The sequence below is a fragment of the Zea mays genome, chromosome 4, assembly GCF_902167145.1.
Source record: "Zea mays cultivar B73 chromosome 4, Zm-B73-REFERENCE-NAM-5.0, whole genome shotgun sequence".
NCBI classification, from domain to species: Eukaryota; Viridiplantae; Streptophyta; class Magnoliopsida; order Poales; family Poaceae; genus Zea; species Zea mays.
Window position 1 is genome coordinate 194,821,800 of NC_050099.1, and position 20,644 is coordinate 194,842,443.

At 44.3% G+C, this 20,644-nt stretch overlaps 1 protein-coding gene across 2 annotated transcripts; it reads right to left on the reverse strand.

Moving 5' to 3' along the window:
- Positions 1-4,668: 4,668 nt before the first annotated feature.
- LOC103654352 (signal recognition particle 54 kDa protein, chloroplastic) lies at positions 4,669-14,517 on the reverse strand. Of its 2 annotated transcripts, XM_008681195.3 has the most exons (15): positions 14,273-14,517; positions 14,042-14,147; positions 13,579-13,646; positions 13,390-13,491; positions 12,803-12,955; positions 12,639-12,716; positions 12,298-12,423; positions 12,037-12,139; positions 11,663-11,763; positions 6,181-6,318; positions 5,946-6,089; positions 5,782-5,857; positions 5,594-5,679; positions 5,356-5,484; positions 4,669-5,283 (listed from the first exon to the last, which is right to left on the reverse strand). In XM_008681195.3, the coding sequence occupies exons 1-15, from the start codon at positions 14,420-14,422 to the stop codon at positions 5,206-5,208; spliced, it is 1,638 nt and encodes a 545-aa protein (XP_008679417.1). In that variant the 5' UTR covers positions 14,423-14,517; the 3' UTR covers positions 4,669-5,205. The 2 variants fall into 2 exon arrangements, with proteins under 2 accessions (XP_008679417.1, XP_008679418.1); XM_008681196.4 differs by lacking the exon at positions 13,390-13,491 and having other exon boundaries at positions 4,971-5,283; positions 14,273-14,505.
- Between the last annotated feature and the right edge of the window lie 6,127 nt (positions 14,518-20,644).

A 20,644-nucleotide genomic window follows, 5' to 3' on the forward strand; every position in this document is an offset into this window, starting at 1 on the left:
GACCCTTTTCATGATAGTGTGTTCACATCTTGCTTAATTATAATTTCTACCCTTTATATTCTTTGTATCCTTTTTGGAGATTTATGACAAAGGGGGAGAAATTTTGCATTAAAGCTTATCTTTAGTCTTATGTAACTAAGTGTTAGAAGACTTTTGAAAAAGGGGAGAAATAATTAACAAAAAAGGGGAATCATAAGAAAAACATAAGATGTAGAAAGTTGATAAGTGCATTCTATGTCATGAGCATCAAGGTTATTTTATGACACATTGCACCTCATGAATAGTATGATATAAGTTATCTACATAATTTGACCCAAATATGTGCTTTTGGCATTTGAGTACAAAATTTGTATTTTCTGAAATGCACATATTTAGGGGGAGGAAACTATATCATAGGATTCAAAATCTTATTTATCAAATCTTATGTAAGCTTTAAATGTGTTGTCATCAATCACCAAAAAGGGGGAGATTGAAAGTGCATTAATCCCTTTTGTGAGTTTTGGTGATTTGGATAACAACACATTTAAAGGTCTAACGAGTTTGCTAAGTGTTGAACAGGAAATTCAGTATGATGAACATACTTGAATAGTGTATAATGATAAGTGAACAAAGGTTCAACACAAGGTTAAATAACCAATGAGACAATGCAAATGGATATAATATGGTATCTGTATTGGTTTGAATATATATGGACAATACCTTAGAAATCACTACATACATATGATCATAATAGAGGATGAAGTGATTAAGAGGATTGGTCAAGCCAAAGTGAATAAGATATGAGGAATCGTGAATTGGCTTGACCATATTACTATCAGTCCATATATGCTTCTATGAGAATCAAACTAGAGCTTGATTGACCTTAACAGTTATATCTAGAAGACATTCAAGCAAGGTTCACAATATTGAAGAAATGATTCTCTCAATGGATGCTCAAAATGATGTGACTCAAGAATGGCTTGATAGGGTGAAGATAGCAAGGAAAGGGCTTCGAGGAACTAAGCGAAGGTGAAGGCCAAGCGACAGCTTGTGGACCGAGGTACCATGGCTAAGGTGGAGAAGAGAGTACTTGCACTAAGTCGATGAACTAATCAGCGATGAAGAGTTATAACATGTTGATGCATCAGTAAGGTGACTTGAAGCCATGATTTGAACTCATATATGGTGATATGGTATAAGTCATAGGGTTTGATTTGTGTTTGCTTCAAAAGGTGAGACAAAGATGTGTGTGATCCTTATGAAGCAACGCTATGGAGAAATCACACATGAGACACGAATGACTCAAGGAGTTTACTTAATTATATTTTATTTAACTTGAGTATAGGAATCGTTGTACTATCAAAGGGGATCCAAAAAGAAGGTTGGTGTTTGCTAAAGCTCAAGCCTCTATATTCAAAAGCTATTTCAAAAAAAAACCAAAATCCCTTGGACACTCTGTGTATGACTATTGTTAGGATTGAGAAACTAAGAGTGTTCCTGTTGAAAAGCAGTTGAGCTTTTTCAACTACAGTTGAACTTCACGTCAACTGTATCTTTAGCTACAGTTGAGCTTTTTCAACTGCAGTTGAACTTCACCTCAACTGCAGTTGAACTTCACTTCAACCGGGGTCCAGGGCAAGTTCAACCGGGGTCCAGAGAGGTTCAACCAGGGTCTAGGGAAAGTTCAACCAGGGGTTTTTTCCCGGACGTCACTGGTCAAAACCGGTTGAACCGCCCCTAGGGCCTGTTCAACCGGTGTCAGGGTCACCTAACCGGACTGACCTCCTGACTGGCAGACTGACTGTCAGTCTGACCACCAGGCGGTTGAGCTCCCCTGGCCCTAGGGGCGGTTCAACCGGTGTTAGGACCTGTTTTTGCAGTCTGACTTGCAGTCTGCCAGTCTGACTGTCAACCTGCCCCAGGCGGTTGAACCAGCCCTAGGGGCAGTTCAATCGGTCCTCCATAGCCAAAATCAGCCCAACGGCTAGTTTTGAAGCCCCACCTATATATACTCACTCCTACCTCTCTCCCCACACAAGAGCACGACCCAAACTCCATTTCTAACTTGAGAAACACCTCCCACTCTCTCTCTCACACATCTCTTGCCTCTTCATTTCAAATCTTTGGAGAGAAATCTTTGAGTGAGATTGAAGAGCTGCAGTTTTTGTGCTTCATCTCCAAATCATTCTTGTTCTTCTCCATTCGAGCTTTGGTACTACATCGAGTTCTTTATGGATTCATTACTCTTGGAGCTTCTAGCTCCTAGATGACTAGGTGTCTCTTGTGAGTCTCCAAATCTTGTGGAAGACCACAAGAAAGTTTGTATTACCCGCTCGTTTGAGCAAAGATTATTGTGTGGGCTTGACCTTTGTGGTCGACCAAGGGAGGATTAGTGTTGAAAGAGACCCGGCTCTTTGTGGGCGCCTCAACGAGGAAGTAGGGCACCTTTTGTGGTGTGACCGAACCACGGGATAAATCTTGTGTCTCTTGTGTTCTTGCTCATTATGTTTGTTTGTGTTCTTCGTTCTCTCACTATTCCGTGAAAGAATTGTTCATATCTTTTTGGTTTGTGGATCTTGAGAAGTGCCCTTCTTAGATCTACTACTTTGAACCCTGTGCATCATTTTGAACATCTCATTTCCAAAGTTAATTGGGTGAATTTCGAGATCAATTCAGTTTTATATCTCATCGTTTAGTTGAGCTCGTGCAAACCAATTGAACCAGTTTTGACACCTGTTGAACTGGTTTTACCCAGTTTATTTCTAGTTTTTGTTGAAAAAGTTTTAACTTGCCTATTCACCCCCCTCTAGGCAACTTTCACATAGATCTAAAGACAACTAGTGTACATCATACTATACTCATTAGATTTATCTAGTGCATATCTCCTCTATAGTATAGTTGAATGAAAAACCAAATCCTAAGCTACTCCAAATGTCTCTCAACTCTAATCGACACTTCGAACTAGTCCATCATTAACCCTGTCTTCCATCCTTTCAAAAATGAAAACAAAATCCATAATAGGAGCATAGGAACCATTCTTTGCCCCAATACTTCTACATCATTGTGACCTAACTCAAACTTGCATGTACAAAACATATGTTTTCCATAATAGCCTAATGTTGTTATTAATCACCAAAACACTGTTTTCGAAGAAAAGACTGTGGGGGAGGTCTCCATAGTAAAAGATTTAATTAAGGAGAATAAAGGAAAGGTTTACTTACAACAGGATGTCCTATCCATACTTCCAATCTCTCTAGGCAAAACAAATATAACCCTAAGAAAAGCCATGAGGAAAAACTCCTCAAAAAAGAAGGAAATGATTACACATTGTCAAGCCAAGAATGAAAAAGAAGCTTGTCAGGGTCCCTAAATCTTAAACTTTACAGCCGAGCCTCCTTCTTGAAACAACTTTTCCATTAAGGACCTAGATACTTTCTGATGTCATGTTAACAAATATACAACTTTTATTAATTATACTAGTTAGTTGCTCATGCGTGGCTACGACTTCTATATACATATTTGTAATATCTATCAAATATGCAACACATGAACACAAGTTCTACTGGTTAGAAGAGTAGAGGTTAGTCCTTTGCTTGGATCGGCCATGATTTGAATCTTGGTGGCCTTGCTCCATTTTTCAGCGATTTAATCAGTCGTGTGCTGGACAAGCTGATAGGGCCCGCTAGGCAGTGAACTAGTGATGGCGTGAGGGGCGTCCCCATGGGAGCAGGCAACGGTTCGCTCGACGCGCGTGAGACGACACATTAGGCCTAGTTTGGATACTTTGGGATTAGAGTGTTTTGGAGGGATTGGAGAGGGTATAAATCCCCAATAGATCAAATACTCTCTCAATACATCTCAATCCACTCTAATCCCACTCATTATTAGAGTATCCAAACTAGGCCTTAAGGGAGATTTTCCCACTTAAACATAGTAAGATATCTAGATGTATCATATGATACTAGTTAACAGAATTAAATCACAAAAAATATATTAGATCTTAAAATAATTTTAAAAAATATCTAGAGATATATTGAGATACAAAAAATCTAAATAAAATATTTAGGGCCCATGATGATATATTTAGAAGCTTCAAAAAATTAGATTTAATTAGGTCTAAAGAATTAGATAAATGTCCCAAAATATAGAAATTTCTAAAGCATTCTAAATAATGTTGAAATGTGTTTTTTAAAACTTTTGACAACAAGAAAAAAAGACACAACTAACACCAATTCATATCATAAATTCATAACATGAATGCATTCAACATTAATGCATGTAGCATTCATGCAGGGTGTATATCATATTTTTGTAATGCGAAGTTTAAAAAAAACATATTTATACATTGATTAGAATGTTTGGAGATTTATCTAGGTTTATGGATAGTTTTCAGTTTTTTTAGAGCTAAATCTAGTTTTTTAAAAGCTTCTAGATATAATTTCACCAACTACAAATATTTTACTTTGATTGTTGTTGTCCGAATGTATCTCTATGATTTTTTTTTGGAATTTTTAAAAGGTTAGAAACATATTCTATGGCTAAAACCCTATCAAGTACTTATGAATTTTTTAACTAAACAAAAGACAAAACCACCTTTATAACCACTTGAATTCAGGTCAAGGAGATAATTTGAGTGTTTTTGAGAGTTCAAGGAGCAAGATGTTTGGTTTTGGTGCTTGAGGAGTAAACTTAAACTAAGAAAGGTAAAATGTTTTTTCTTATTTTTTTACATCAAGTGTTGCAACTGAAAGATACTGGGCTCCAGGCCTCCGGTACAAGACCTGAGTTCTTCTGGGCCCTGTATGACAACAGAGAACATATCTAATGCACATGAAAGATTGATGCACATGATGCACATATTAAATCATCACCACTTATTTTAGATTTAACGTCTCTAGTTGTTTGGTATATTTTGCTAAAAACATCATCCAACGTGGTGGTGTGTAGTAGTGAAATGTGTTATTTGTAAATTGAATGATCAACTAGAGACGTTAAATCTAAAATGAGTGGTGGTAATTTAATATGTACATCATGTACACCAATCTTCTATGTGCACTAGATATGTCCTCATGACAACCTACTCCAATTTCAAGAGCGACCAACATATCTTCCCTCATGGGACTAAACGTTATGTACAAAAAAAATGTGTGCCGAATTAACCGCAATTACACAGGTTCAGTGCCCACCTATGCATTTTCATAATACAGCACACTAGGCCACTACTCACTAGCTCAGCACTGCGTCCAGGTCCCTCTGCTTAGACGTGTTATTCCTTCTCTTCCGCCGCGCGGTGCCAGGAGGTGCCTGAACGATGCACAACAGTTCAGAAATCACAAAGTTCTCCAGAAATATTCTTCTCGCCAGAGGCATTGTTACCTTCTCTTCAGATTTAAGCGAGTCCATGAGATCTCCCATGCCAGCTATTGCTTCTTGTCCTTGCACCATACCCATCAACTTCTGCATCTGAGCACGCATTTGGAAAAGCTGGGCAACCAATTGACTCACCTAATCGTGAAAAAAAAATGACAATCTCGTTAGCTCCACTGTTTGGTATACTGGAGCATTGCAGACTGTCGAAGGCTGGTGATATCATAAGAATAGAACAAAACTTCACCTCTTGTTCAGTCTTTCCAGACTCCTCAGCCACTCTTATCCTCCTCTCACGTGATTCAGCCAGTAACTCTGGCTTCTCCCTTTCCTCTGCATCCCAGAAAACATACAATTAAGCATCCATGTCCACAACTCAAGTAAGCATCTAATCAGGCTTCATATGTATAGCTAAAATTCAGGGCAGGCACAAACCAGCAGTCATGGCATTGATCATTGACTCCACGAATGCAAGTCTTTTCTCAGCTTCTCGGATTTGTGCGGGAGTTATCTGTTTAGCGTATCAAACTTAAAGTATGCTTGTAATGAAATACTGGTAAAGTTGGAGAGAACATGTTTAACTCCACATGCTCATGTACCTTGTTCATGCCTGGCATCATTCCAATAATGCGGCTCATGGAACCCATTTTCGCAACGTTTTGAGATTGTTTTAAGAAATCGTTGAAGTCGAATTTTGCACTCATGATCTTCTTCTGTAATTCTATAGCTTCTTCTTGCCTCATCTATTTGCGCCACACGCCGAGATGTAAATAACATAAAATCCTCACAGCGTTGCTTACACAAAACGGAACAGTTTCATAGGAAGCTACTTACCACTTCTTGTGTCTTTTCGACAAATGAAAGCACGTCTCCCATTCCCAGAACTCGCTGTGCCATGCGATCAGGGTAGAAAAGCTCAAGGTCCTCTAATCGCTCCCCACGCCCAACAAATTTTATGGGCCTCCCAGAGACCTGCATGGTTCATTAAGCAGTGTTCTCTTATATCAGCTGAAAACAAAAAAATATTTAGACATACTACAGTGCATGGACACAACTGCCAGGGATTAAAGACTGCTCAGATTTGTGCATGCAGTGCAGACCAAAAGTTAATTTGATATCATAAATTATGTTTTTCTTCATTACTGCAGCAAGTGAAAAAGGAAACTATAAAGATGTGTGCACATGGTGTGAAAGATGATCTAGTGAAAAACTACCATCAACACTACTTAACTATACAGCGCTGATTATCAATTATCAAAATAAAGAGCAGTTGTTATGGTGGGCCAAGTGTATCAGGGGAAGAGGAACCGTGCCTGAGACTCAGCACCGGGACTGGGAAAGACCAGCACGCGATACGCGGTCACTACGGCACGCCAGTATCATTTGAGGTCATAGAAAAAGAATCAGGACTACTTTGTTGGGCTTCGCACAAGTTGTTACCGGGTTGTTAAGATTTGGCTATATGTACTGAACACTCAGTTGATAACAGATTAGTTGGAGATTGAGTTTGATCTATCTGGCTCCCCTGCTGTCGCACTAACAAACAGCGACGCCGACCACAGCGATGCAACCTCGCCATCAGGCGACCAAACCACGCCCTCCCACTTCTCACTCCTATTCTCTACGCAGTGGCATGAGTTCCAACAATCTGGTATCAGATATTGTCATATCCTCTAGCATTGCCGCCGCCATCGCCGCGTCCAGCTCCACCCTGCCATCACCATCCCTCCCACCACCCTTTTGTTGTTCGCCACCAACCCCCAACTGACCATAGTGGCGTAGATAGGATCTAGGACAAGGGTGGTTTATCTTAGATGTAAAACTAAATTACAGGATGGTCCATGTGTAGTTTTCATGATTTTATAGAGCTCATCTACTATAGTTTAACCATGAACGATTTTTTAGGGTGGTCCATGGACCATATGTCCACCAAACTAGCTACGTCTATGACTGACCGCCATGTCTGCTACCGCTCTTGACGCTCTCACCACAGCGATCGACGGGCTTTTCAGCGACAAAAGGGTGACCTTGCCAGCCATCTCGTGGATGTCGAAGGCCGGCAATTGCCATTGCTTGCGACGCACTAGCTTCTCCCATACGGTATTCCGGGCTATGGCGGCATCACTTCATTGCCGTTCACGACGTCGGCCACAATTGTTTAACATCTCCCAACAATTCGCTGTTGTGCTCAATGCCACTGCCCATCCATCAAATCCCAATTACGCACTCCCCCTCGCCAATACCATCAATGGCCTTAGTGATGCACATGTCGCCGCCCCTGCCTCACAAAAATGGTTGATCCAATAGGTACAGAGGTGCCACACTTCCACAATCTCCCCTTCCCCATCTACAATGACAAGGACCCCATCGGCTAGCTGAATCGCTGCAATCAGTTCTTTCGAGCTCAGTGAACAAGGGAGGCAGACAAGGTGTGGCTTGCCTCGTTCCACATGACAGGTGTCACCCAAAAGTGGTATTTTGTCCTAGAGCGTGACGCCAATGCCCTAATCTAGGATGAATTCAAGGCACTCTGACACCAGCAATTTGGGACACATTAACCATATGGCTGACTTGGCTTGTCTTCCCTTCCACGCCATGTGGCTAACTTGGCTTGTCTTCCCTTCCACGCTAACATCAAGTGTTGAACTCTCAAAATAAAACTGGTATATCAGCCGTGCTCACGGTCATGAGCGATTTAGGACTCTCGCATGATTAAATAAAGAAATTAAAACTTAACATGTCATGCATTGCATAGTGGGATTTCTATATGATACTTTTATATTGGTCAAGTATTTAATTGGGTTGTTATCTACTTACACTTAGTAATTAATAATAAAATTTTGACCAACTTATTAAAAATAATGCTCAGCCTTAACCATTTTCCTTGGTAAGCCTTACACTACACATGAGCCCCCACCGTAAGTGAGCTTATACACATTATGCCCTACACTTGTTGAGTGATGATCGTATGGGAGCTCACCCTTGCAATATTCACACCAGGTCGAGAACAGGTACCACCAAGGATGCTACGATGTGTTCAGAGAGGTCTAGGTCGTCGTCTCCTAGTCACTATGGTTGCGGAGGGTCGTTGTCGTCATATGATGTAATTTATTTAGTTATTTTGTACGAAAGTTGTATTAAGTAATAAAGATGTGACATTTATTTCTATATCATGAGTCATCATATGTGTGAAACTTGATCCTAGCACACATTAAGATACATCTGGATTTGCCTTTAAATACGAGTGTGACAACCCGCGACCCCGTTCCTCGACCAAATCGACCCGGGAACGTTGTGACTATGAACTACCGATGTTTGCCGGTTAACACCATGGCAATAGGCACATCTCTTCACCGACAGCCTTCCCAAACACCTCTGGGTTGATGTGGAACTCCACAACCCCTAAGACCTCCAACATGCCATGAGCCTGGCGCGCGCCTTCGAGTACCGCAACCTGGCTCCAGTGGCGCCACCTCCAGCCACATTGGTGCATGTGGGTCGTCTGCCATCTCGTGTCCCAGCAATTCCACAACCTCCAACAACAGCACTGGCCCAGCTAGCCCACTCGGTGACCGTGGCGACCGTTCGGTAACCTCTTTGGCCAAACTCACCAAGTGCCACCATTATTGTATGTTAAAACTACGCTCAATAGTATGTGCACAGCCATAAGTGCTAGCCCTTGTTCTACTTGGAGGTCAACAATTTTGATGACGAGACCGAAACAGACGACGAGCCAGCAGCTGAAGCTGACACACCGATGCTCTCTATCGGCCATGGTCGAGATCCGCATGGAGGATATTATGCAGCATCACCTCTCCATCGGCAACCAGTTGGTCGTCGCACTGCTCAACTTGAGCTTGATGCACAACTTCATCGCTAGTGATGTCACTCGACAGTTGGGCTCATTTTCCTTTCCAACGTTGGCGCCCACGTCACCATGGCCAATGAGGACCAAGTCGCTTATCAAGGCCTCGCACGCAATGTTGGCATCAGGATAGGTCAGGAGTTCACAATTGATTGCTACAACATTCCTTTGGACTGCTATGACATGGTGCTCAACATGACCTTCCTACGTACGTTCGGACCTATCTTGTGAGAGTTTCACGACCTCTGCCTTGCCTTCTAGCACAGGGCCATCACATGCTTTGGTGCGACATCGGTTCGGTGCACAGTGAAGCGGAGGCTCCAACACGACTTCATCTAGTGCGTGGATCGGAACCAACAATGCTCGAGTGCCTCCTCCGATCTTTTGATGATGTCTTCGTCGCTCCCATAGGGCTGCCTCTAGCTCAACCGTGTAATCACTGGATCCACCTCTAGCCAAGCACAGAGTCAGTCACTATGCAGCCATATCACTACCCTCAACTCCAGAATGACGAACTTGAAGCCCAATGTGTGATAATGCTTAAGCAGGACATCATTAGGCCAAGCACGTCGCCATTCTCGACACTGTTCCTACTCGTCAAGAAGCAGGACGCCTCATGGTGCTTCTATGTCGATTACAGCAGAATGAACACACCATGAAAGACAAGTTCCACATCTTGATGGCGGAAGAACTCCTTGATGAGTTGCACAGTGCCTGCTTCTTCACCAAACTTTTGTCGATGGAGGGCCGACACTATGTAACAGATGTCCGGCCACGAGGGCATAGAAAAGACTGGCCAATGACAACACGTCCATTTCTACATTGAGCACGTTCGGTATCAGGTTCGCAACAATGTGTGTGCCTGCACAAGACAAAAGCGCTCCATCCGGTTGGCCTTCTCCAACCACTCGAGGTTCCATCGCGGGTCTGGATCGATATCTCTATGGACTCCGTCAAAGGCCTCCCTAAGGTGCATGACAAGAGCGTGATCCTGGCGATCGTCGACCGTTTTTCCATGTATGCATTTTATCCCACTCGGGTATCCGTACACGGCGGCCTCCATCTCTCGTGCCTTCTTCACCGACATAGTTCATCTCCATGGCTTCCTCGACTTAATCGTCAGCCACTAGGGCCCAATCTTCACCAGGAATGTCTAGCTCGGCCTATTCAAGTTGGCAGATGTGCATCTTCACATGATCACGTCATTCCACCCCCAAACGGATGGCTAGTCCAAGGTGGTGAAGAAGACCATCACCATGTACCGCTGCTGCATTACCAGTGATCGACCATACACCTAGTTGGAGTGGTTGTCATGGGCAGAGTATTGCTAGAACACATCATTCCATTATGTGCTTTGCACGACGCCCTTCCAGATCATCTATAACCGATCGCCGCCAACACTGATCCCTTACCTACTAGGCAGTGCGCATACTCGCACCATCAACACCATGCTCACCTATCGAGCTAAATTTCTTGCTAGATACACGCTCGCCTTCTCCAAGCACAAGAATATGCTCGACGCAACTACAACGCCAATCACCACAAACTTGAGTTCGTCGTTGGAGACTAGGTGTGGCTTTGGCTTCTACATCATCCTTCCTAGTCATTGATGACAGGTTCCCACAGCAAGATAGGGCCCAAATTCGTCGGGTTGTACCAAGGGCTCGAACATATGGGCGTGGTGGCCTATTGTCTCTGCTCCCTGAGGGCACCCATATCCACAATGTCTTCCATGTGGGTGTTCTCAAGCTGTTCTAGGGGACTCCATCGACAACTTTGCCCTCATTGCCACCACTACAGCACAGTTGTTTCCTTCAGTAGCCAAAGCGTGTTCTGCGTGCCAGCCCCCAGAGCGGTCTGCGGCACATTCTGGTCCAGAGGGCGGGTATGCCTGAAGCCAAAGCTACTTGGGAGTCGATCGATGCTTTCCACACAGCGCATCCCTCCTTCTAGCTTGAGGATGAGCTGTTTTGTCTAGGGAGGGAGAGATGTTATGATGGGCCAAGTGTATCAGAAGAGGAAGAGGAGCTATGGCTAAGATTCATGCTAGGACTAGGCAAGACCAGTGTGCAATGCATGGTCATCATGACTAGTCAGCGTCATCCCAGATCTTAGGAAAAGAATCGGGATTAGTTTATTAGGCTTTGCACGAGTTGTTAGCGTGTTGTTAAGATTTGGCTATATGTACTGAACACTTGATTAATAATAGATTAGTTGGAGTTGAGTTAAATCTCTTCGGCTCCCCTTCTTTCACACTAACAAACCATGACTCCAAGCATGACATCACAACCTCGCCGTCGAGCGACCAAACCGCGCCCTCCCACTTCTGACTCCTATTCTCTACACAATGGTGCAAGTTCCAACAGCAGTTGAATTGCAACAATGATATATAATAATTTATTTTCATAATCAAGAAATCAATCATAGAAATGATTTGTGCCAAATGACTACCTCTTTAACGCTTAGTGCGGCTCCGCCCCTGGAGTCACCATCCAATTTAGTCAGTATTGCACCAGTTATACCAATCTCAATATTGAAGGTGGTGACTAGTGCTGCATATATCAGAATTAAATAGTTTATGTGAGTATGTGACCATCCCAATGCTACAATGTTCATTGACAATCTATGAACAGACCAACGACATGCTCTGTAGAGCACAGCAGGAACCATAAAAACTGTTAATATTTTGTTAATAGAAATTTTTCAGAGCAATATCCACTTTGCTGGCTAAACATGTTATTGCTGCAATACCAACCGATGTTTACTAAATGTGGCCCTTGGCAACACCCAGGCTGCATCAATGGCAAGAAGAACCAGATGGATACCTGCTGCTTCTTGGCCAGTCATGGCATCAACGACAAGCAGAACTTCTGTAGGATTAACAGCCTTCTTCACTTCTTTCAATTCATCCATCATTGATCTATCAATCTGAATGGCAGAAAGGTCATCATCTGGTGTCAATGATGCTAGTTTGTATGACATATGAATTATAAGTTTTGTAGAAAAGTATGGATAAATCAGATTCAGAGTAGAATTCCATATAAGTTGGCACTTGTGACTGAAATTAGAGTGTAATGAAAATTAACCTGCAGCCTTCCAGCAGTATCCACCACAATAGCATCAATATTCTTGCTTTTTGCCTCTTCCATAGCATTCTTAGTTATTTGTGTAGGTTTGGCTTCTGTTCCTTCTGAGTAAACTGGTACACCCACCTGTCAATGCTCAAAAGAAAAATAACTCAATGACATGATTGTGGTACTGCATTTCTAAAGCAGATGTAATATGATCGATTTAACTTCCAAGTTTCAAAACAATCTGAGGGCATATTGGCAAACAATGTGAAGGCATCTTGGCCCCTTAATATTGGAGATATCACCTACAATTATTCAATGCAAAAAAGCAGTTCGACGAGAAGGCTGGGGGTTACCTGTTTACCCAGTATAGTGAGTTGATCAATGGCTGCAGGCCTGTAAATGTCTGCAGCAACCAGCATACAACTCTTCCCCTGTAACCGAACTCTGGTATAAGTATCTACAGGTTATCAAGCATTAAGTGCTAGAAGCACAAAAAATTAAAGGGTGAGGAATGCACCAGTTTCTTCAAATAGAACGCAAGCTTTGCACAGACAGTAGTCTTCCCAACACCCTGTAGACCTGCAAGCAAGATAACTGTCGGGCCACTTTTTGCAAATACAATATCCGATACCTCTCCACCCATCAGTTGTACCAGTTCGTCATGCACAATCTGCAGCACCAGTCAATTTATTTCACCTCAGCTAGAAATTAATTAGTTCCAAAAGCTATTCATGTTTTCATTTAGCATAAACCAATAGGTAATAGCTGGACATTTTAGAGAAGACCGTCTATTGTGGCTTTTCTTTGCTGGCGTGATTCGATGTTCCTCCGGGGAATATGGAGCTTATAACACTAAGACTGTCTCTAGCAGCTTACTCATCCTCATCCCCATATTCAAAATCTACTATACGAACAGTGCAGTCTACAGTGTAAAACAGTGTTTTTGGTGACCATATAGGTAAGCTGCTGGAGGCGGCCTAAGAACAATTAAATTTATTAAGTTGTGGAGAACACCAAAGTGAAACAACAAAATGCTTCTCCCAAACCAAAGTTCATGCACTCATTTTCTGTAAATTCCTTAATGGAAGTGTGACGCAGACATACCTTCACTAATTGCTGGTCTGGTCGGACTCCTCTGATAGCATTTGCACCTAAAGCCTTATCACTAACAGATGAAACAAACCGTCTCACAACAGGCAAACTAACCTAACGAAAGCAGGAGAAACTTCAGTTCTCACACTACATAGGTATAAATGAACTGATGAGTAGAACTTGAAAATGCAAGGAACTGACATCTGCTTCCAGAAGTGCTCGTCTAATGTCCCGCATTGGTTCGGCAATATTTTCCTTTGTTAGCACGCCTTGAATGAAAAGAGCAATGTGTTAATCATGATGCTCACGAGCTAGTTATTATATAAATGGCATACTTTGGTTCAAAAAAGCAAAGTTACACAGAAGTGCAGAACAAGTAGTAGCAGTAAGAAATTAACAAGCACATAACACCTAGTCTCACAACCATATCGACAAGCAAACATTGTAGATTTGTAGTACAAATGATTGTGTAATGGTCATGTACTGAACTTGTATTTCAGTACTAGTCCTTGCTACATTACCAATCGAAGTACTCAAGCCAGGCAAGAGCGGCAGTAAGAGTGCCTTCCAGAGTTCCGTACTTATGAAAACGTCTTTAACGCATGAAAAAGCATCAGAAAAGACGCATTGATCGTAGTAATGGAGAAGAAGCAGAGCCACGCACCAACGCCGCGCAGCTTGTTCCAGGCGGACTCGAGGCCGGTGGTGAGCTGGCCGAACATCTCCGCGCGCACAACCAGCCCGGTCCCCCTCCTCCGCCTTCTCCATGCCTAAACCGCCCAGACGTGAGACACGTGAGCACCCTCGCGGAATATTAAGCCCGCCGAGCAATGCAAGTATGAAACCTTCTTCCGCATGCAAAAAAATAATAATAAACCAAAGCTAGCTTGCCAACCGCAGAGCGGGCGGGGGTCCGGGACGTGCGGAGGTGGACAGAGGAGACCATCGAGGGCCCTCCACGGTGGGGGTAGGCGAAGGCTGGCTTCCCTGTCGAGCGGTGGACGGCGAACGGGGACGAGTGGGACGCGAGCGCGGTGGCCTCCATCTCCGCGGCGGAGGGGGAGAACCGGAGAAGGGAGAGGGAAGCAGGAGCCGGAACCGAATGCCTGGAGGCTGGAGCAGACGACACCGAGCAGCTTGCTGGATAAGGCTAAATCTACATTTGTATCTGTTATTTACAGTATTTTCTCTAAAAAATTATGTCTTCTCTCTTTTTAACAATGTTTCATTCTCTATATATAAATATCTATACTAGAGATAAATTTTACTTTTAATTTTTGTACGTACATATTTGTGGTACTCTCAATGTATTGCACACATAGTAGTTTTGCTAAATCTTTTGTTTTAAATATTAAAATAGATATAGAAGAGAAGAGAGAAACTCTATATTTAGAGAGTTGTTTAGAGTACGCTGTTGGAAACATAAAGGAGAGAAATCTAGTCTAAAATTTAGAGTTGAGGACGCTTTAAATGACCTCCGTATATGTGTGGCATGCTTACCCTGGTGCTTGACCATCTATAAATACTCAAGGTCATGACCCTAGAGGGCAAAGCATGGTATTAGAGCTAAAGGTTTAATCAATATATGTCCACCAATACCTCCTCCACCACTACAGTAAAGCACAAAAATTCCGACGGTCAAAGCCATCGGACATAAGCCGTAAACCGTCGGAGATAGCTTATGTCCAACGGCATATGGCCGTCGGACATAGCAGGTCAGAAATAGCAGTATGTCCTCGTCGAACATAAGGCGTGGCAACCGTTTTAACGGTCACGGGTGGAACCCACTTCACTTATGTCCGACAGACATAAGCCGTCGGACATAAGTTCTTATTATCTCCGACGGTTTATAATAACCGTCGGACATAACATACCCTTATGTCCGACGGCTAACGCCAGGCCGTCGGACATAACAAATTTCAGAAATTGCATAAAATTCTGTTTTTTTAATTTCTGACATTTACAAAAAAAATACATATTGCATACACATATACACAGAGTTCATATACAACCACATATTCACAATCACAAATACATTCACATAAGTATTCACATTCACAAATTTAAATCACCTCACATTCACAAACATATACGAGGAGGTGGGTCCTCACCGTGGTGCACCCACACCTCATAGCCTAGCATATAACCGTTCTTGCAAAGATCTATCGACATAGTCCTCCTGTCAAGGAAATAAATGTTCTGACACTTGCTACAAGGGCACCTAACATCGGTTTCAGTCTCTGACCGAGCAAAAGCATGGTCGAGAAAAGCATCAGTCTTGGCAACCCACTCACTTGATAGAGCACCTCTTTTCTTCCAACCTTCATACATCCATCGACGATCCTCCTCCATACTAGATACGAGACGTTAACTTGATTAGTTATGATTACTAATAAACCACACTAATACAATATCACGGGACCCTAAATCAAATAAAATAACCTTATTTCCGAGGGATTAATAATTACCCTCAGAAATTAAAAGTTTAAATTATATAGGCACTAATAAATAAACTAAAACAAGCTAATTTAATGGCATAATTAACTCAAGCCGTCGGACATTACAAAACCAAACATGACTACTAGCAAACACAAAATTATACTAGCAAACACAAAATTATACTAAAAAATATAAAATTACTCACTTAGCCGGACGATTAGCCGGTGAAGCGAGCGCCAGCGGGGTCGGGGCTGGCGCCATTGGCGTCGGGGACAAGGACAGAGGCTCCGGCGGGCGCGGGCTACGTCGGGACGGCTCCAGTGGCGTCAGGAATGTCACGAAGGCGGCCACGGGCTCGTGCTCGGGCGCGGGCAGGGCGTCGGGGCGGGGCGGGAGGTCGTCAGGAGTCGCTTGGGCGGCGGTGGAGACATCGGGCGGCGTCAGCGGAGGCTCGTCGGCGGCGGTTCCTCTATTTCGGCGGCTGCGGCTTTTCATGCGAGCGACGGGAGAGACAGAGAGAATGAACCGACGCGGGCGCGGGGTCGTCGGTTAAAATCCTTTATTTCCGACGGCCCCCTAGGAGACCGTCGGACATAAGCTTATGTCCGACGGCTTGTCTGCCAGCCGTCGGACATAAAAGCTTATGTTCGACGGCCACTCTGACAACCCTCGGATGTCCCGCGTTATGTCTGACGGTCTCCTAGGGGACCGTCGGAACTAAAGGAGCTATCGGACTTGTGTTGTTTTACTGTAGTGCACCTCCCCGTCCACAGTCTCATCTGATGTGCCCGCCGCCATGGCATCCTCCACCATCCCTCTCCGCCACGTCGTGACCATCAAGCTCACCAAAACCAATTTTCTGCTTTGGCGAGCGCAATTTCAGCCTTATCTCCAGAGTTCATGTATGATCGGGTATTTAGATGGGACGTTCATCTCACCAACTCCTCAGATTGTGAAAGTCGCCTACAGGGGGTGGATAGGCGGAAACTGAAATTTACAAACTTTAAGCACAACTACAAGCTGGGGTTAGCGTTAGAAATAAAACCGAGTCCAAAAGAGAGGGCAAAAACAAATCAACCACGAAATGAAGCGAGTGACACAGTGATTGTTTTACCGAGGTTCGGTTCTTGCAAACCTAGTCCCCGTTGAGATGGTCACAAAGACCGGGTCTCTTTCAACTCTTTCCCTCTCTCAAACGGTCACTTAGACCGAGTGAGCTTTCTTCTCAATCAAACGGGTCACTTAGACCCCACAAGGACCACCACACAATTGGTGTCTCTTGCTTTGATTACAAGTGCTTTGAAGAACAAGAATGGGGAAGAAGAAAGCGATCCAAGAACAAGAGCTCAAAGAACACGAGCAAAACTCTCTCTCTAGTTACTAAGTGTTTGGAGTGTATTTGGGACTTGGAGAGGCTTTGATTCTTTTGAATTGTGTCTTGTATTGATTGAACTAGCTCTTGTATTGAATGTGAAGTCTGAAAAACTTGGATGCTTGGAGTGGTGGTGGTTGGGGGGTATTTATAGCCCCAACCACCAAACCAACCGTTGGGGAGGCTGTCTGTCGATGGGCGCATCGGACAGTCCGGTGCGCCACCGGACACTGTACGGTGCGCCAGCCATGTCATCCAACCGTTAGGGTTCTGACGGTTTCGACCGTTGGAGCTCTAACAGCTTGGGGCACCGGACAGTCCGGTGCCGCACCGGACAGGCACTGTTCACTGTTCGGTGCGCCTTCTGGAACTGCTCTGACTCTGCGCGAACTGTCCGCGCACTGTAGCGCTTTTGCAGGTGTCCGTTGGAGTCGACTGTTGCGCTGGAGCCGTTGCTCCGCTGGCACATCGGACAGTCCGTTGAATTATAACGGAGCGGCTCTCCAGAAACCCGAAGGTGAAGAGTTTAGCCTGTACAGTCCCTGGTGCACCGGACACTGTCCGGTGGTGCACTAGACACTGTCTGGTGGCACACCGGACAGTCCGATGCGCCAGTCCAGGGTTCTCTGAAGTTTCTTTTGCTCTTTTCTTTTGAACCCTAACTTGTATCTTTTTATTGGTTTGTGTTGAACCTTTAGCACCTGTAGAACATATAATCTAGAGCAAACTAGTTAGTCCAATTGTTTGTGTTGGGCATTTCAACCACCAAAATCATTTAGGAAAAGGTTTGACCCTATTTCCCTTTCAATCTCCCCCTTTTTGGTGATTGATGCCAACACAAACCAAAGCAAATTTATAAGTGCAGAATTGAACTAGTTTGCATAAGGTAAGTGCAAAGGTTTATTGGAATTAAACCAATTTTTACTTTTACTAGATATGTGTGGATTGCTTTCTTTCTTTTAACATTTTGGACCACATTTGCACCACTTGTTTTGTTTTTGCAAATCTTTTTGGAAATTCTTTTTCAAAGTCTTTTGCAAATAGTCAAAGGTATATGAATAAGTGAAAGGGAATTAGGCTTACACCTATTTCCTAATTAATTTTGGTGATTGAATCGTTCAACACAAATAATTGGACTAACTAGTTTGCTCTAGTCTATAAGTTTTATAGGTGTCAAAGGTTCACAATAAGCCAATAAAAATACTAAGAAAGGGTTCAAACAAAAAGAGCAAAAGACATCCCAAAAGGCACCCTGGTCTGGCGCACCGGACTGTCCGGTGTGCCACCGGACAGTGTCCGGTGCACTAGGGCACTCGACGCTGAACTCGCCACCTTCGGGAAATTGGGAGGCCGCTCCGCTATAATTCACCGGACTGTCCGGTGAAGCACCAAACAGTGTCCGGTGTCACACCGGACTGTCCGGTGTGCCAGTGGAGCAACGACTACTTCGCGCGCAACGGTCGACTACAACACATTTAATGCGCGCCTGCGCGCGCAGAGGTCAGAGCACGCGCAGTTGGCGCACCGGACAGTCTACAGGACCAGTCCGGTGCACCACCGGACAGCCCAGAGGCCCCACAAGTCAGAGCTCCAACGGTCGAACCCTAACGGCTGGCTGACGTGGCTGGCGCACCAGACAGTGTCCGGTGGCGCACCGGACTGTCCGGTGCGCCATGCGACAGCAGCCTTCCAACGGCCATATTTTGGTGGTTGGGGCTATAAATACCCCAACCACCCCACATTCAATGGCATCCAAGTTTTCCACCTTCAACACATTACAAGAGCTATAGCATTCAATTCTAGACACTCCAAAGAGATCAAATCCTCTCTCAAGTCCGGAATCACTCCTAATCAAATAGTGACTAGAGAGAGCGACATTTGTGTTCATTTGAGCTCTTGCGCTTGGATCGCTTCTTTTCTTTCTCATTCTTCTTGTGATCAAACTCAATTGTAACCAAGGCAAGAGACACCAATTGTGTGGTGGTCCTTGCGGGAACTTTGTGTTCCGTTTGATTGAGAAGAGAAGCTCACTCGGTCTAGGTGACCGTTTGAGAGAGGGAAATGGTTGAAAGAGACCCGGTCTTTGTGACCACCTCAACGGGGAGTAGGTTTGCAAGAACCGAACCTCGGTAAAAACAAATCCTTATGTCTCACTCTTCATTTGCTTGCGATTTGTTTTTCACCCTCTCTCTCGGACTCGTTTATATTTCTAACGCTAACCCGGCTTGTAGTTGTGCTTAAGTTTATAAATTTTAGATTCGCCCTATTCACCCCCCCTCTAGGCGACTTTCAATTGGTATCAAAGCCCGGTGCTTCGTTAGAGCTTAACCGCTCGAAGTGATGTCGGGAGCATCCGCCAAGAGGGAGTTCGGGACCGGCGAGAAGCCCGCCACAAGCCATGGGAAGGCTCCATCCGGGGAGTCCGACAACAAGGTGAAGGGATCCCCTTCACACAACAAGTCGCGTCGGAGCGGTGACAAGAAGAAGAAGATGAGGAAGGTGGTCTACTACGAGACCGACTCTTCGTCGCCATCCACCTCCGGCTCCGACACGCCGTCCGTAACTTCTAAGCGCCATGAGCGCAAGAAGTTTAGTAAGATTCCCCTACGCTACCCTCGCATTTCCAAACGTACTCCTTTACTTTCCGTCCCATTAGGCAAACCACCTATGTTTGACGGTGAAGATTATAATATGTGGAGTGATAAAATGAGGCATCATCTAACCTCACTCCACACTAGCATTTGGGATGTTGTTGAGATTGGAGTACATGTACCATCACCGGGGGATGAAGACTATGATTCGGACGAGGTCGCCCAAATCCGACACTTCAACTCTCAAGCCACCACTATACTTCTCGCTTCTCTAAGTCGAGAGGAGTATAACAAGGTGCAAGGATTAAAGAGCGCCAAGGAGATTTGGGACGTACTCAAGACCGCGCACGAAGGAGATGAGGTGACCAAAATCACCAAGTGGGAGACGATCGAGGGGCAGCTCGGTCGCTTTCGGCTTCACCAAGGGGAGGAGCCACAAGACATGTACAACCGCTTGAAGACCTTGGTGAACCAAGTGCACAACCTCGGGAGCACCAAATGGGATGACCATGAGATGGTCAAGGTTATTCTAAGATCCCTCGTTTTTCTTAATCCTACGCAAGTTCAATTAATTCGAGGTAATCCTAGATATACACTAATGTCTCCCGAGGAAGTAATAGGAAACTTTGTGAGCTTTGAGTTGATGATCAAAGGCTCAAAGAAAATCATCGAGCTAGATGGCCCCTCCACGCCCGAAGCACAACCGGTTGCATTCAAGGCAACAGAGGAGAAAAAGGAGGAGTCTACATCAAGTAGACAACCCATCGACGCCTCTAAGCTCGACAATGAGGAGATGGCGCTCATCATCAAGAGCTTCCGCCAAATCCTCAAGCAAAGGAGGGGAAGGATTACAAACCTCGCTCCA